This window comes from Lynx canadensis, chromosome D4, assembly GCF_007474595.2.
Source record: "Lynx canadensis isolate LIC74 chromosome D4, mLynCan4.pri.v2, whole genome shotgun sequence".
Lineage (NCBI taxonomy): Eukaryota > Metazoa > Chordata > Mammalia > Carnivora > Felidae > Lynx > Lynx canadensis.
In genome coordinates, this window is record NC_044315.2 from 39,937,105 (window position 1) to 39,953,520 (window position 16,416).

At 38.4% G+C, this 16,416-nt stretch overlaps 1 protein-coding gene across 1 annotated transcript in view; it reads right to left on the reverse strand.

Moving 5' to 3' along the window:
• Positions 1-249: 249 nt before the first annotated feature.
• Positions 250-16,416, reverse strand: part of LOC115499685 (FRAS1-related extracellular matrix protein 1-like) — a 34,555-nt gene continuing 18,388 nt past the window's right edge. Inside the window, exons 5-9 of the mRNA XM_032595628.1 lie at positions 15,858-16,054; positions 11,347-11,569; positions 6,711-6,855; positions 2,715-2,856; positions 250-353 (exon numbers count right to left, since the gene is read on the reverse strand). Of these exons, the coding sequence (XP_032451519.1) occupies positions 321-353; positions 2,715-2,856; positions 6,711-6,855; positions 11,347-11,569; positions 15,858-16,054 (740 nt within the window). The 3' untranslated portion in view covers positions 250-320. The remainder of the gene's footprint in view (positions 354-2,714; positions 2,857-6,710; positions 6,856-11,346; positions 11,570-15,857; positions 16,055-16,416) is intronic.

Here is a 16,416-nt window from a genome sequence, read left to right on the forward strand (position 1 = left end):
ATGGAATTTTAGGTACAAAGGACAGAAGGCAAAAAGGAAAGGAGAGAGGGAGGAAGACAGAAGGAGGGAGAAGGAAGGAAAGAAGGAAGGTAGTTGAAAACCTTTCAGTGCTTCCAGCAGCTCAGTTCGGACCAATAACCCTGATAGAGATGCTTTTTTACCTTTTCCCATATCCTTGATGGTGATGTGACAGTCAAATGCCGGTGACCTGTTGTCACCATCCCAGAGGTAGAAGGTAAAGCTGTCTCGGTTCTGGGAGTCCATTGCCCCGGTGTGTGTGTATCTCAGCAAGTTCAGATCGACGTCCTCCTGAGTGCACTTCATGCCAGGGTGGAGAGGGACCCAGTCCCTCCCTAGCTGAAAGGTGCCAGAGTTAGTCAGCCGCCCGTGGTGTTTTCCTTCCAAGCTGTGTTAGTGGACATTTTCCATGTCCCCTGTAAACCTCCAATATAAATGATATTTCAGGGAATCTCCAGATGCAATTTTTTTTTTTTTTGCCATTTTACCTTATTTTTTTTCCTTTCAAAGAAATATATTAAAACAAATTAAGACCTTGGGGAAAGAACTACCTTCAACTAAAGGATTTTTGACAGTCGTGTGGCAATTCAACAGCAGTGCCACTTCCAAGGTATTTATCATAAGCAATCATAGCTGATTGAATATTCCAATGAATGAGAGCAGGTGGGTAATCGAGCTTCTGAAATTGATTCTTTAAAAATTAAATGTGTTTCATTTGAGGTTTCCTTTTTTTTTCCTAGGTCCTATCATTGTACAATTAATCAAACCTATTTTTTTTTTCAAACTTGTTTATCACTGGACTAATCTGAAATAGAAAAAAAAAAAATAGAATGGATGTATTTACTCCCAGTTAGCTTTCCCTAACAATAGCTCATAAAAGTTACTTGGCATAATTCAAGAAAAATGTCATCTTACAAATTTACTCTACCATATTATCTCGTGCTTTTCCTTGTCTGGTTTGAGAGATTAAAATAAAAATGTGAAACTTTGTTTGTTTGTTTGTTTTCTTTCCTTTGGCACGTCATTCCACAGATTCTAAATTCCTAGCAAAAAATGCTTTGTCCTGCCCTCCCTTCATCATGTTACCCCTTCCCTTTCTACCCTATTTGATCAAGTTTCCTCCTCTTTAATATTTCTGCTCATCTGATGTTTCTACAGAGGTATGTTCTGTCCTAGTGCTCACTGGGTGAAAGTTAGTTATTTTGTAACAATCAAGCTCATTATGTGTTTCCACCTAAGATCTGTTTGCAAGTTTCATTTTTTAAAAGTCTCCTTGGAGTTTTAAACTGGACAGCCTGCAATTCTATTTAACTTTTCTCTCTTGTAATCTTTTCTGAGAAAGCAAATACAGAAGATATCTTTTGCTATCTCCCATCTCCATACAATTCCCCATCTGCACTCCCAAATGCCAGCTTTGATTTGACGAAAATCTTTGCAAGCCCCCAAAGAGGAAGAGAGTCAGGCTTAAGGTGGGGCCAACTAAGGAAAGTCAACCAGAATAGAAGAACCCTTGAGAAAGTCCAGGAATCCTAGGGTCCTGGTCCCGGGTCTTGGAGAGACTTGGAACACCCCAAGGGAGCTGGGAGACTCGGTGGTGCCGTACCGGGAACCTGGACCCATCTGGATTTTCACACACCCAAAACACTTCAGTTCCCATACTACCCAAATGTGTGAGCTCTCACTGCATTTCTGCTTCATTACTCTTTGAAATGAAATAAGGACACAGCTGTACCTCAATGTGAATCAGCGATTGCTCTTTATTCTGATTCTCTATGGTGCCTACAATCTAAGACAATCAAGCTGTTCCACGAAGAATGAATCCTCGCTGCTCTTCTAGGACTATTATAAGTTAAGCGCTCAGTCAAATAATCACATTGGGGATGGTTGGTGGTTATTGTTGCTGGCTTTAATCCACCATTCAAATAAACGTTTTGATGGATTACTCAAGTGACCTTTTCAAGTGACTGATCCATAATTTGTGTCGGGCTACTCCGTGGTTGTCATGCACACAGTCTGAATCAGACTGGGGAGCAGCGCCATTTGTTAAAAGAGTATCTTTTCTCTACTGTCTTGCCTCTGCTCCTTTGCCAAAGATCCGCTGACTGTATTTTTGGGAGGGTCTACTTCTGGACTCTCTATTCGGTTCCACTGATCTGTTTGTCTGTTCTTTCACCAAACCCACACTAACTGAATTAATGCAGCTTTATCGTAAGTCTTGAAGTCAGGTAATGTGATTACTTTAATTGTGCACTCCTTTTTGCTCACTATTTTGGGTATTTTGCCTCTCCATATGAACTTTAGAATCAGATTGTAAATATCCACAACAACTGCTCTTCAGAGTAGTCCGTTACAAACGTTTTTAATGTGGTGGGAATTAAGATATCTCAAAGGATGCCTGGCTCTCGCCAGAAGTTAGACAATTTGATTTACCCCAGTAACCCCCTCTCCCAAAATTTAGGTACAATCCCAGGGGACAGGGAACAATAAAGAACCTTATTACTGGTTGAATATACCCTTAGTTGAGTAAAGAAAACTGAGTAGAGTGTGAGCTCACCCCAAACCAAGAAAATTAAATTCTCTACCTCTGGGCAAAAGATGGCTGTGAGAGAATAAATTCAGTTACAGAAATCTGTGTATTAAGAAAATTTATACCTGTCACATTAGTTTTGAAAAACAAAAGTAAAAAGGCCACTAACCTTAAGTTGAAGTTGCCCATTTTGGGGAAGCCTTTCAAATAAATAGTAAATCTTCTCCCTGGGTGAGTCTTCATCTATGGCCGAAAGAATGGCACTAGAAACAATTCGAGCTTCACCCATTTTCACTGTAAGTTCAGCCTTCCTGTAAAAAGGAAGATGTCGAGGTCGACAGGAAAATAGAAGGCATTGCTTTCACAGGGGTCATTCAGAATGACTATTACAGTTCCCAATCTTCAACAATTGGGGGATGATGTTCCACATCCCACGTATATGGACTCATCCAGTGATGAGTCGCACTTGTGAAACGGGCTCTCATTTCCCTTTACACTTGAGCGTCCTAAAAAGACAATCAGTCGGCAACGAGGAAGATGGTATGAGGTAATTAAATCCTTCTAACGGTTAACGTGCATTGAACTTCACAACTTTATGTTGTAATTTCTCTTATAAAGTGGGTTGGTTTCCAATATTTCATCTGCTACCACAACAGCTTCAGGACCTAAGTAGCCAAGGTATTGTCATTCTAATTTCACCAACAAAAACTTACGTAAAGAGATTAAATGGCTTATCCACGGGTGTTCTGGTACCCTCTATGAAATACCAGTATGAGTTGGGTGACACTTGGGCCATCCACGGCCCTGGACATCACTCCCCCATCCCCTGGTGACGTTCTGAGTAGCTAGCTTTCTCTTCACAGCGACTGATCGTTTCCAAGTGCTCCAGCGGCCAGGTTAGCCCGTGGTGTCCTGAAGAGAAGGTGGCTGCTGTGTCCACCATAAATGCCTCTACTGTGGTTCTCAGGTCCTCTCTGGTGCTATTCCTTCCACGGCCGACATAGCCATTTGCCCCGGTCTCACCAAAGTGAGGAAGGGATTTCTTTCCACCTGTGTTTCTAGCTTTTGGCCAAACTCTGTCCAACTTGACAGATTGGTTTCCAATAAAAACCGGACGTTTCCTTGGGATGCAGATAAAGGACCAGCCGGCATTCCAACCGCCTTCTGCGTCCCTGCTGAGAAGCCAGAGCCCAGACACCTCACTTCTAACCACTCTTACTTGGTGCCTTTCTTACCCTCTCCAGGACTGACATCTTCCCTGGCAGTAGCAAGGGATTTTTACTCACCTCTTTCCTAGAGAATATTAATCCCATCACTCCTAGAAGCCTCACGAATCAGTTGACTGGTTGCTTATGGAGATTGGTGGTGCCATTGACAGAAACAGATTAATCAATGCAGAAAGGAAGCCAATGTGATGAAGAAGGTAAGGAGTTTGGCAGGAAGAAAGTGTCAGAATTAAATGCCAGAGGGGCCAAAGGAGAAGAAATTATGTCATAGTGTGAGTTACCCTGAAAGGGAGTGTGGGACAAGGACTGCGGTGCAGGTAATTTATTTGGGAAGTGATCCCAGGAAGCAAGAGAAAGAGGCGAGGAGTGAGACAGGGCAGGAGGGAAAGGCAACAAAAGCTGTTTTTCCAGCAATGGGGCTCAGTGCTCCTGAGGGTCCTTTGAAGAATCATGCAGAATATGCTTCAAATTGTACTGCTGAAGGATGGAAGTGTGGGACATTTATTTCATCCACTAGCTCCCACAGGTTACGAGCTACCATCAGAGTGCTTTCTGCGGTGTCTGGACATGGGCGGAATGAGCCAGTGCTGCTTCGGAGAATCCCTGTGCCACCCAGCAAGTGAGGTGACACACTGAGGGCACTTGTAAAGCAGCCCCGACAGTGTGTGTGGCACATTCTGCCACAAGAGCGACTATAATCAGAGTGGGGGGAGGGGTCGGGGGGCCAAGAGAGCATGACCCAGAGAACCAAAAGTATCTACGACAGCATCTAAAAGGAATTACCAAAGAAATGGTGCCAAATGCTCTAACGAGGTCCAGCAAGGTAAGACGAGCCATTCGTTCCATTGGGAAAGCCCAGGGTAACTTTTAAGGGAGCAGCTTTAATAAAGTGGGGGAGGTTGGGCAGAAATGGCCGAAGCAAGCACAAGCTGATTCCTCCAAATAATTTGGCACTGAAATAAATGAGGAACTGGGTCATCTTCGCAGTTTTAGTTTTTTAGGATGAGAATACCTGCTTGCAATAATGGTAATAATTAACACTCAGGAGCATTCACTAGGTACTGGCCAGTCTTTCAAGCGCCTTTGCGTCTTTTAATTCACTTAAGCCTTGCTACAACCCTGTGGAAAGGATGCTGTTATTATCCCCGCTTACAAAGAGGCTGACAAAGAGGCCGGGAGAGGTTAAGTGACAAGTTCGAGGCCACACAACTGGTCAGCGGCTGAACCAAGGCAGTCTGGCTGCAGAATCTGCTCTCTTAACCACTAACTACATCCCGTCCTTGTTAGCAGAAGGAACGGAAAGGGAGAGACTAACGACGTGAGAGAAAAAAATAACGGAGCACATTCTGGGAGGAGGCAAAAGGTGATCCACCCAAGGATACACAAGGAAGGGAAAGAAGGGGGAATATAACTACCGCTCCGCAGGAGAAAAGGAAAAAAGAAAAGAAAAGAAAGAAAAAGAAGGGACTGGGAAGAGAGTTGAAGGAGATTTGGCAATTCTGTAGATGAACTCTCCCAGGCAGTTTATTGGCAAGAACATAGCAGGAAATAGTAAGTCAGACAGAGGTGAGTGAGTGTCCTGTTATTTTACTAGTCTGGTCTCAGTTTTCTTAGTAAGGATAATGATACCTACTTCCCATAATTCTGGCGAGGATTTAAGGAAATACATTCTGTAAAAGGATCCAGTACAGTGTCTGTCACATAGTAAGCACTTAATAAACACTAGTTTTTATCTCTCTTTCTTCCTCTCAGATGCAGTCAGGTCATCAGACAGAGGATTCATATTACTGCAATACCCTTCATATTTTCACTTTTATAAATCAAGGTCATGCCAGTCCAACATTCCACCTATATAATAGAAAATGAAAATTTCTCCTGAATACTTTTCGTTAAACTCACGTCCGAGATGCAACCCTCCAAAAAACTATCATCAGTTTTTCCCATAATGACTTTCAAGGACCTTACTGATGGCCCATGAAGGAATGGCAGGCTAGAGAAGGGACTTGTTTGAGGTCCTCATTTCTGCAAAGTGGAGGAGACTTTGGGGGTTTACACATTTTTAGGAAGTTATTCACTTCCTGCGAAAAGCTAGGACTGTCTACACAATGCCTCTCACTGCTGCACCATTGAATACTGGGGTGAAGTGGTCAAAGAGGTCCCAAGAAGCAGACACTTCTCCGCATCCAGCATTAGAGAAAGTTGAGCCTTCTAAAGTTTTACCCTTGTACAGTGCTGGTAATAAGAGAAATGACCAGAACTATAGAAATATAATTGATGAAGCCTCTGTACCCTATTTTCAAACTGATCAACTGCAGAGGGAGATACTGAGACAGTCTGCAATTAATATCAGCGCAGAATTTTTAAATGATCATTTAAGTGATCATTTTGATATCAGGTAGCAGGGGAGAGTTGATCCATATGGAACACAGGGGACTGGTGGATACTGAAATACCAAGATGATGATAGAAATGGCATGTATATATTTCCCTCAGCCACTCTTAGGTAAAAGTTTGATCAATTTCACAGGGAGGACTGTCTGCAGTTAATATGACCACATTCTAGTTAAATCTACACATCTATTGCACTTTGGTATGTGTGTGCGCATGCAGGTGCGTGTATATATACATGTGTTCAAATACTTGGTACACCGTTCATTCCATATTGTAGGTTCAGTCATTCTTAATTATTTACAACTAAGTAGAACTTTTAGATGGAAATCAAATAATTAAAGGGTGTACCTAAGAATTGTTAGGGAGATGTTGTATTAACTAACATTTGCAGTCATGGTTCTAGGTTTCTGAGTAGTTGGGACAAGTTGTGAAAGACAGGAGTTGTCAAAGACTCATTTCTGTCTGGAAGACACACATTACATTTGCACCTAATCTTCCAGACTTCAGAATTTTCTAGAGCATCTGAAAAGGATTCTTCAGGTAGCTTACTTGCTCAGCATTGGTTTCTCATCATTAACTGGGGTGATTTCTACTGAAATCGTTTTTAATATCTTATGTTTCCCATCTGACAATTGGATTGTAAAGTCATCAGCAAGGCTCTCTGAGTCATCATGCACATACATCAACTTCATTCCTGGAAGAAGGGGAAAAAGAGAGAAAGTAAATCTTTCTTATGATTAAGCCATTCTTAAACACACATAATCTCTTTTAATTTCCAAGGTATTGGTATCAGCAAGAGTTCATTAATCACTACATAGGGTGAAATTAAACTGCTTTATAAAGTAAGATTGCCCTCTTAGTTTGTTAAAAAATTGTATTTAAATACTTTAGTATTTGATAAGGCTCTTATTTAGAAATCAGTGAGGAAAGGATATATTATTTAATAAACTGAATGAAAACAATGGTTCATTACTTGGAGAAAATTATAGTTAGATACCTACCTCAAGCCAATAACCAAAATAAATTCTAGATGAATCAAAACTTAAATATAAAACTATTTTTTTTAAAAAACCTACATAGAATTCATATGAAAATGCAAGAGACCAGAACAGCCAAAACAATCTTAAAAAAGAACAAAGTTGGAGACTCACATTTCCCATTTTCAAAACTTACTACAAAACTACAGTAATCAAGACAATGTGTAACTGTTATAGAATAGACGTATAGATTAATCTAATAGAGGAGAGTCCAGAAATGAGCTCATGCATTTACAATCAACTGAATCCCATCAGGGGAACAAAACCTATTCAATGGGGAAAGAATAGTCTTTTCAATAAATGTTACTGGGACAACTGAACAGCCACAGGCAATAGAATGAAGTTGGATCCCTACCTCACACTACATACAAAAATTAGTTCAAAATAGATAATAGACCTAAATGTAAGAGCTAACCTAGAAAAACTGTTAGAAGAAAATGTAACAATGAATCTTTGTGACTTTGAGTTAGGTAATGGTTTCTTAGATAAGATACCAAAATCACAAGTGACCAAAACAAAACAAAACAAAAACGGTGGATAATTTAGATCTTAACAAAATTAAAAATTTGAGGCTAAAAATGATACTATCAAGGAAGCACAAAACAGCCCACAGAACTGGAGAAAATATTTACAAATCACATATCTGATAAGGGAGGGTCTAGTATTCCAAATATAATAAGAACTTTTACAACTCAATAATAAAAGACAACCCAATTACAAAATTGGCAAAGGATTTGAGTAGACATTTTTCTGAAGAAGATGTAAGAGTATAGACAAATAGCCAACAAACTCATGAAAAGACGTTCAACGCTATCAACAATTAGGGCAATGAAATCAAAATCACAATGATGTACTATTTCACACCCACCAGGACGGCTATGATAAAAAGATAGACAATAACAAACGTTGGTGAGGATGCAGAGAAATCGGAACTCTCACATTACTGGTAGGAATATAAAATGATGCAGCTACTTTGGAAAACAGTTTGGCAGTTCCTCAGCATATTAAACACAGTTATCACATGATGCAGCAATTCCACTCCAGATACAAACCCAAGGGGAATGATAGTATCTATCCATACAAAAACTTATACATACATGAATGTTCACAGTCAAAAGTGAAAGTGACCCAAATACCCATCAACTGATGAATGGATCAAGTAAATGTGGCATGTCTATACAATGGAATATTATTTGAGAATGAAAAGGAATGGAGTTGTTCTGACTTGTGCTACAATATGGACGAATCTTGAAAACATTATGTTAGATAAAAGAAACCAGTTACAAAAGATCGTACATTCCATTTATATGGTTCCGACATGTCAGAATAGACAAAGCTATAGAGACAAAAAATAGGTTACTGGTTGCCAAGGGCTGAGGAAGAAAGGAGTGAGAATGACTGCTAATGAGTATGGTATTTCTTTTAGGAGATGATAAAGTGTTCTAAAATTGATCCTGATGATGAATATACTAAGGACCTCTGAATTCTAGGCTTAATTAAATGGATAGATATTATGGCATGTGAATTATATCTTATTTCTGAATGCCGAATGTCTTCCTATTATAAAAACAAAAGAAAGAAAATGTAAAGGAAAATAATGATAAATTTCACTACTTACAGTTTGTGATTTCTGTACTTAAAAAACATGAATTAAAAGGCAAATAAAATCTAGAAAAACTTGTCTGTAACGTGTGACAAAAATGTGACATATCAAATATTTAATGATCTCTTATAAGTTAATATAAATCAATGGAAAAATGGGCAAAGGACACTATCAAGCAGTTTCCAAAAGTTGAAACATATATGGTTAATGGACATGAAACTATGGTAAATTACTCATAATCTGAGAATTTCAAAATAAGATCACGATAAGAGACTGTTATCAACTACCACATTTGCACAAGTTATTAAAACTATTCATTCTAGGGGCGCCTGGGTGGCTCAGTCGGTTAAGCGGCCGACTTCGGCTCAGGTCACGATCTCGCGGTCCGTGAGTTCGAGCCCCGCGTCGGGCTCTGTGCTGACAGCTCGGAGCCTGGAGCCTGTTTCAGATTCTGTGTCTCCCTCTCTCTGACCCTCCCCCGTTCATGCTCTGTCTCTCTCTGTCTCAAAAATAATTAAATGTTAAAAAAAAAAATTAAAAAAAAAAACTATTCATTCTTGATTAGGAAAATAGGCATGTTCGTGCATATCATGCAACGGCAATTTTTTCCCTCAAAGTATTATAAATGCTCACCTCTTTTTACCAAATAATCTCACTATAAAATTTTATGTGAAAAAATTCTATGAGATGTGGACTGAGATTTATGTTACAAAAATAGACATCAGATATGTTTAGGTGTAGTTTGTAAATTCAAGAAATGAAAGGCTATCTGCATATTTAAAAATGGAAGATAGTTGTACGAAAGGAGAGAACAGTAAATCCATACAACGAAAAGCTGGAGTTATCACAAACCATGTTTTTCAATTAACATTTGAAAAATAAGAAATTTTGGGGCACCTGGACGGCTCAGTCAGTTAAGCGTCTAACTCTTGATTTCCACTCAGGTGATGATGTTACGGTTGATGAGAGAGAGCCTCACATGGGGCTCTGCGCTCAAAGCACAGAGCCTGCTTGGGATTCTCTCGCTCCCTCTCTTTCTTTCTCCTTCTCCACTGCTCGTACTGTCTCTCCCTCCTCCCCCCTCCCTCCCTCTCTCTCTCTCTCTCTCTCAAAATAAACATTAAAATTTTTTTAAAATTTTAATTAAAGAAAATAAAAAGTCAAGGGCTTTTAAAAAATAAATAAATAAAAACTAAGAAGTTTCTCATAATTGATAAGAAAAAACCTCAGATTACATAAGGTGGTAGCAGTTTTAGAAGTTCTGTATGTTTGGGGTGGGGGATGTGTGTGAGAATATACTAAAGTTTAAACCAATTGTAGCCCTAACTGAATCAAGAATAAAGATGAAAATCCAGTCTCTGAGAAGGCCACCAAGCTTTTAACCAAAGGATTAATTCATGTAAACTGCTTTTATTTTTTCTTCAAAATCATTGCGTAAGTGCGAACTTACACAATATGCCTACTTATTTAACCTAAGAATATAATAAATAATAATATTTAACCTAATTAGAAAACAGACTTTCTTGAGAGCAAAATTTGAATAATTACTTCTTTTCCTTTGTCTTATATTTGAAAAAAACTATTGTCACAACATACTGTATTATTTGATACACATGGTTATTAACTCGGTCATATCATCAACTTAAGTGCCGGGAGTTCATTCTTTGCAATTGATAAAAACTAAGAAATATATGAATTAGCTTTTCAAGTTCAAATGTGACATTGAACAACTATTGCATAATAAACTTGGAGGCAGAGCACTTATCCTGGTTGGGGAAGGGAAAAATTCAGACAGAATAACTGTTGAACCGGCCCAGAGATGAAACCAGCACAGGAAGGGAAGAGTTTGGAGTCCTGGAGGGGGTGCTCCACGGGGAGGTCAGAGGTAACCTGGTTCTGAAGGCACAGTGTTGGCTAGCCCAGCAAAGGGGGTTCAGGTTGGGGAAACAACATGTGAAGGCAGGAAGGAGAGTGAGAATAGGCAGTGATTCTAGAACCATCTTTTTCTCCAATATTCAAAAGTGTGTTTATATTCGGAAAATGGGATAAAATTGATTTTTTAGAAAGAGCAATTAAAAAATAATTCAGGCTGCTATTCCAATGTGTCATTTCCTTAAAGAACAAATTATCTCCACGGAGAATAATGAGTTATTATATGTGGTTCTATATTCGTTTCAAACATAGAAATTTTGGCAGACAAATCTCTTCAAATTTAGGTCCATGATCTCAGTAGTTTTAAAAAGGAATTTTTCATTATGACATGAAAAAGTTGGAGCTAAAATACCCCAAATCACAAGTATCATTTTTATTGATGCTCCCAAAGTGAAAGAAGACATTTTATTTCCTTTTCAACTACCCATTCTCTCTAGCCGAGGCTTCATGCCCTACATTAATCCAGAGCCCAGAGAAAACCCTTGAGAGATAAATGAATACAGTAGTTGAAGGCCATTTCTTCACTTCTTATTCCTGTGAGTTATTATTATCTTTTCTGGGCTAAATTAGGAAATCAACAAGAACAAATGAAACGAAGTGGAACGTGATATACCATTCTTGAGAAGTTCCAAGGAAAAGCTGTGAATAAGTTCATGCCTCTGGCTGGGGTTGGCAGGCTGCTTATTTGGAGGAAACTCTTTGCTAAGCATCCCGTTGGTGAGGAAGCCATGGCGCGGTTTATGAGTGATGCTGAACAGCAAGGAGTCCTTGGGAACGTCTAGATCACCAGCATTGATGATGGAGGTATCCAACTCTTTCCTCTGACCCTCACACACCTGAACAAAAACAAGTCAAAAGCTCAGGTGTGTAGAAATAAAATTTGTCTTTCTGCTAGGAAATTGCCCAAAAGAACTAATTTTAAGATACTCTATTGAAACATTTCTACGAAATTTGTGTGTAATGAGTCCTAAAAAGAAATGGCTTGTTTAACATGACTTTGGAAGAAAAGAATACATTTATTAATCCCTCTCCGGTTTTCTCTGAAGACTTACTTCAAAGCATTTTATTCATTTCCATAAAGGACAGAGGATACACACACACACACACACACACACACACACACACACAATTTTTCCCCGCATAATTCAAAGGTCAGGGAAAAAGCAATCAAAGGAATGTTTGCTTTCTGGAATTTACAGAGTTCAGTTGTAAAAGTAACTGTAGACCCTTCACCTTCAGAACCTAATCTGTTATTTTAACCTCCTGGACCTCGTTGCTTTCATATTTCTTAAGTTTCTGCTTTAGAAACAGTACAAATATCAGCTATTCACACGGGAGGGGGTGGCTAGGTTTCTAATTTTGGTCATTATGGGAAGACCTTCTGTATTTCGATTGCAATCAACAACAATTGAGAAGGATGCTTCTGGAAGCATAATGGTGTTTATTTTAATTCTGGGCCCCTCATCTCTCCCCAATCCTCATGCCTCTAATTTTCCTAAACTCCCTCCCCCACACCCACCTCCCACTTCAGGTTTAATAATTCTTTAAGGACAAAGAGAACTGAATGTTTTTCATTTCAGGTGGGATCCAGCCATTTAGAACTTGACATGGTACTTAGCTGTCTTGATCTTTTTCCCATAGTGAGAATAAAGAGAAAAAAGAAATATTTGTTTCCTATTTTGAAATAAAGCAAGATATAAATAAGAAGAACATATACATTTAACAGAAGTCTATCGGGAATCTGCGATGCACTGTGCTTCATGCTGTGAGGATATGAATATGCTAAAAAATTAAAGGTAGATGAGACTGTGAAGGCTGCTCCATCCATAATTATACTGCAAGGAAGAAAATATCTAGTGCTACTAAATATGGTTAAACAAGAAGTGTAAAAGGGTGGAGGAGACCAGGAATGTCTTCATGGCCGGGTGGGTATGTTAGCCATGAAGGATACATATGGTTTAGATTTGTGAAAATGTCCTTTCTCTTCAGCCTCTCTTACTGAGAGAGCCTTCCTGCCACAAGTCTCCACGGCACTTGGATGAAGAAGAATCACTTGCCATTCTGATACTTGGGCTAAAATGATGCTGATTTGCTTGTACCTGGCCTTACATTATTTTATTTTATTTTTTATTTGACTTGATTTGATTATTTTAGAGACAGAGAGAGAGGGAGAGAGAAAGAGACAGAATCTAAAGTAGGCTCCATGCTCAGTGTGGAGCCCAACGTGGGGCTTCATTCCATGACCCTGGGATTATGTCATGAGCCCAAATCAAGAGTTGGACACTCAACTGACTGAGCCACCCAGGCACCCCTGGTCTTACTTATTAAGGACTAAGATGGCATCATAATTTAATGTGCAATGATACAATTATGAAATTATCTTTGATGATAACTTGTGTTTTTCTCCAAGAATTTTAATAAAGCAACCTAAAATATGTTCTAATTACCCTTCTTCATAAAGCTTAAGACTCTTGGACTCACTACATGGCAACCTTTCTCATTTATAAAATGATAAATTACTTTACAACATGACTGAAAAATCCCATTGAAAACATTTGGGATTCTTTTTTGTACACTTCATTGGCTGAGATTGTAAATAAAAGGTTTAGATCAATATACACAAAATGCAGAAGCTTACTAGCAGAGCAGTTTTGAAATGGATTATCATATCTTAAACTAAAACCTCATTTTTTTTTTCGCAAGTTGCATCCTGACTTGATCAAGCTTGACTGTCTACAAGAGAAATACTTTTCCACAAGAAAGCAAAATAAATATGACTATTTTAAAAGATCACTTGGGGGTGCCTGGGTGGCTCAGTCGGTTAAGCGTCTAACTTCAGCTCAGGTCATGATCTCGCAGCCCGTGAGTTCGAGCCCTGTGTCGGGCTCTGTGCTGACAGCTCAGAGACTGAAGCCTGCTTCGGATTCTGTGACTCCCTCTCTTTCTGCCCCTCCGCCTCTCACGCTCTGTCTCTCTCTGTCTCTCAAAAATAAATAAACATTAAAAAAAACATTAAAAAAAAAACAACAAAATCACTTGAAGCTTAAAGCCAGCTTTGCCAATAACAATGGAGGTCTGTATTTGTTACTCTTCAACAGCTTCTCTAAGGAGTACACAGGTAAGAAGCATGATTACTTTTGGAGAAGAGCAAGGGGCAATTTCCCAATGGCTTAATTATTTCAGAAACTCCAACCCTAGATAGATACAAAACAATAGAGTTAAGTACAGAAGGAATCATTTATACAGTTTTTCCTCTCTCTCATAATTACCGAAGTACTCTCCAGAGAAACCCATGGGCCAATAGAAGAGGAAGGGCAGGAGCTGGCTCTCAAATCTCATTGTGAGGTGACTCTCATATACTGTGAACAATCAGTAGAAAATTCATATCCATGGGGCACCTGGGTGGCTCCACTGGTTAAGCATCCAACTTTGGTTCAGGTCACGATCTCATGGTTTGTGATTTCGAGCCCCGCGTCGGGCTCTGTGCTTACAGCTCAGAGCCTGGAGTCTGCTACGGATTCTGTGTCTCCCTCTCTTTCTGCCCCTCCCCCACTTGTGCTCTGTCTCTCTCTCTCAAAAATAAATAAATGTAAAAAAAAAAGAAAATGCATATCAAATAAAGACTTTTGTATTCAGAATTTGATAATTTTTAGTGACAAATAAGGCTAGATAATGGTTTCAAAATAGATCATATTTGCTTTGGGAAGTGTCTTAAAAAAAGATGACAAACATAATAACAATAATACAAATGGCACCTGTTTACTAAGGGTCTAGTATGTGCCTGGCCACCTTGATCATCATGGCTACCCCTTAAGGATTTGATGCACATTTTGCAGATAAGGAAAGAGAAGCATAAAGAAAAATAACTTGTCCAGAACCCCACAACTAGTAAACAGCAACACCCAAGTTCGTCTTATTTCAAAGCCTGTGCTCATCCATTTAATCAAGATTTGCTATACGTATGTCTGAATTAAATAATAATATATAAACAATAGAATTGTTTTAAAAGATTATATGCTAATATGAAAAGTTTCCCAATATACATAGGTAGGTTTTTTTTAAAGTAGAGATTTGTAGGTATAATACGATCCCTGATTTATAAGTAAAACATATAGAAAAATTGCACATATATTATATATATATACATACATACATACACACATACACACACATCACTGGCATGTGCACAAATTATTTTTGGGGGATTACTAAAAATGCAGTCAATGGGGAGTGGCTTTGGGTAGGGGCTGTTGAAGAGAGAGACTGTCACATTTCATTGTGTATATTTCTTAATATTCTAACTTGTATAATTACATTTTTATTATCATGTTTTTAAAGACAAGAGGTGTTATCTGTGGAGTGATATCATGGCCATTTTAACTATATATCTGAATTTTTAAATAAAACTAACAAACATTTTCACATAAAAATATTTTTAAACTACATAAAAAGCATGATTCAAATTATAGTTTTTTCATTTCATATACCTTTATAAATAGATATATAAAAAGATGCCTTAATATATGTGAATTAAGAGTCCTTGTCATTACAGTATTAGTTAAGAGGACATGCTATGGAAATCAAACTGCCTGGGTGCAAATTTCCCATGTACCACTCCTTATGCCACTTACTTCCAAGCCCTGGGATCTTGGGCCACTAAGCTAACCTCTTTATGCCTCATTTTTTCAGTTACTCAATAGCAATAACAATAGCATCACCCTAAAAGCCTATTGTGAGTATTCAATATGAACACATGTAAAGGACTTGAAATAGTACCTACAACCCAGTAAGAACTCCATCTAATATATATATAATATATATATAATATATATATATATTATATATATTATATAATATTATATATTATATATATAATATATATATGCAACTGTAATCGCATTGATGCGATTCTGTATGTTAGCAATTATTACTATCATCACCATCATTATTATTAGACCCATGTTTTTCAAGTAATTGCATTATATAATCTAGTTAGTGTTCTCCCCATTTCTAGTCAACTTAATGTATTAAGGACACTTGGACCAATGTAAATGAGCTAGGTGAAAACAAAATCAGAAAATGATAAAAAAAAAAAGAAATGGAAAATTCTGGTATCTTTCTTACAGTAATATTCTGCACTACAAAGTCAGGAGCTTCATCATTTGTGGGGTTGATGATAACGTGAAACGGTATCTCCAAGGAGCGTCGCTTCCCATCTGTGACATACACCATGAACTGGTCAGCCGTCGGTTCCATCCTCAGATGTCTGGATTGCACATAGTTAATGTGTAAAGCCTTCATGTCTTTCCACTGGAACGAAGCTAGAGCATACCAACACGGAGCAGGTAAATTAGAAAAACTTTTTTTTTTTTCCCCAAGCTACTGATCCTTAATCCTTAACACAACAGCTTATTTCAAAGAAAAGCAAATAAGAGATCATTGCAGTTGACCCAAGAATCAGCTATCGGGGGCTGCTGTAATATCTGTCAGCCATCAACTAAAAACAGATATCCATAAATCATAAGGAAGGATTAAAATCTGCATGGAGAACAGAAAGATGATAACTGCTAACCAGGATGTGTAGGGACTTCATGACTATTCTTTATATGGTTAGAATGAATGTTAAGAGAGACCTTCCCTTGATAAAAACCACTGCTCCTATAAACAGTTCTTATTATGCTTG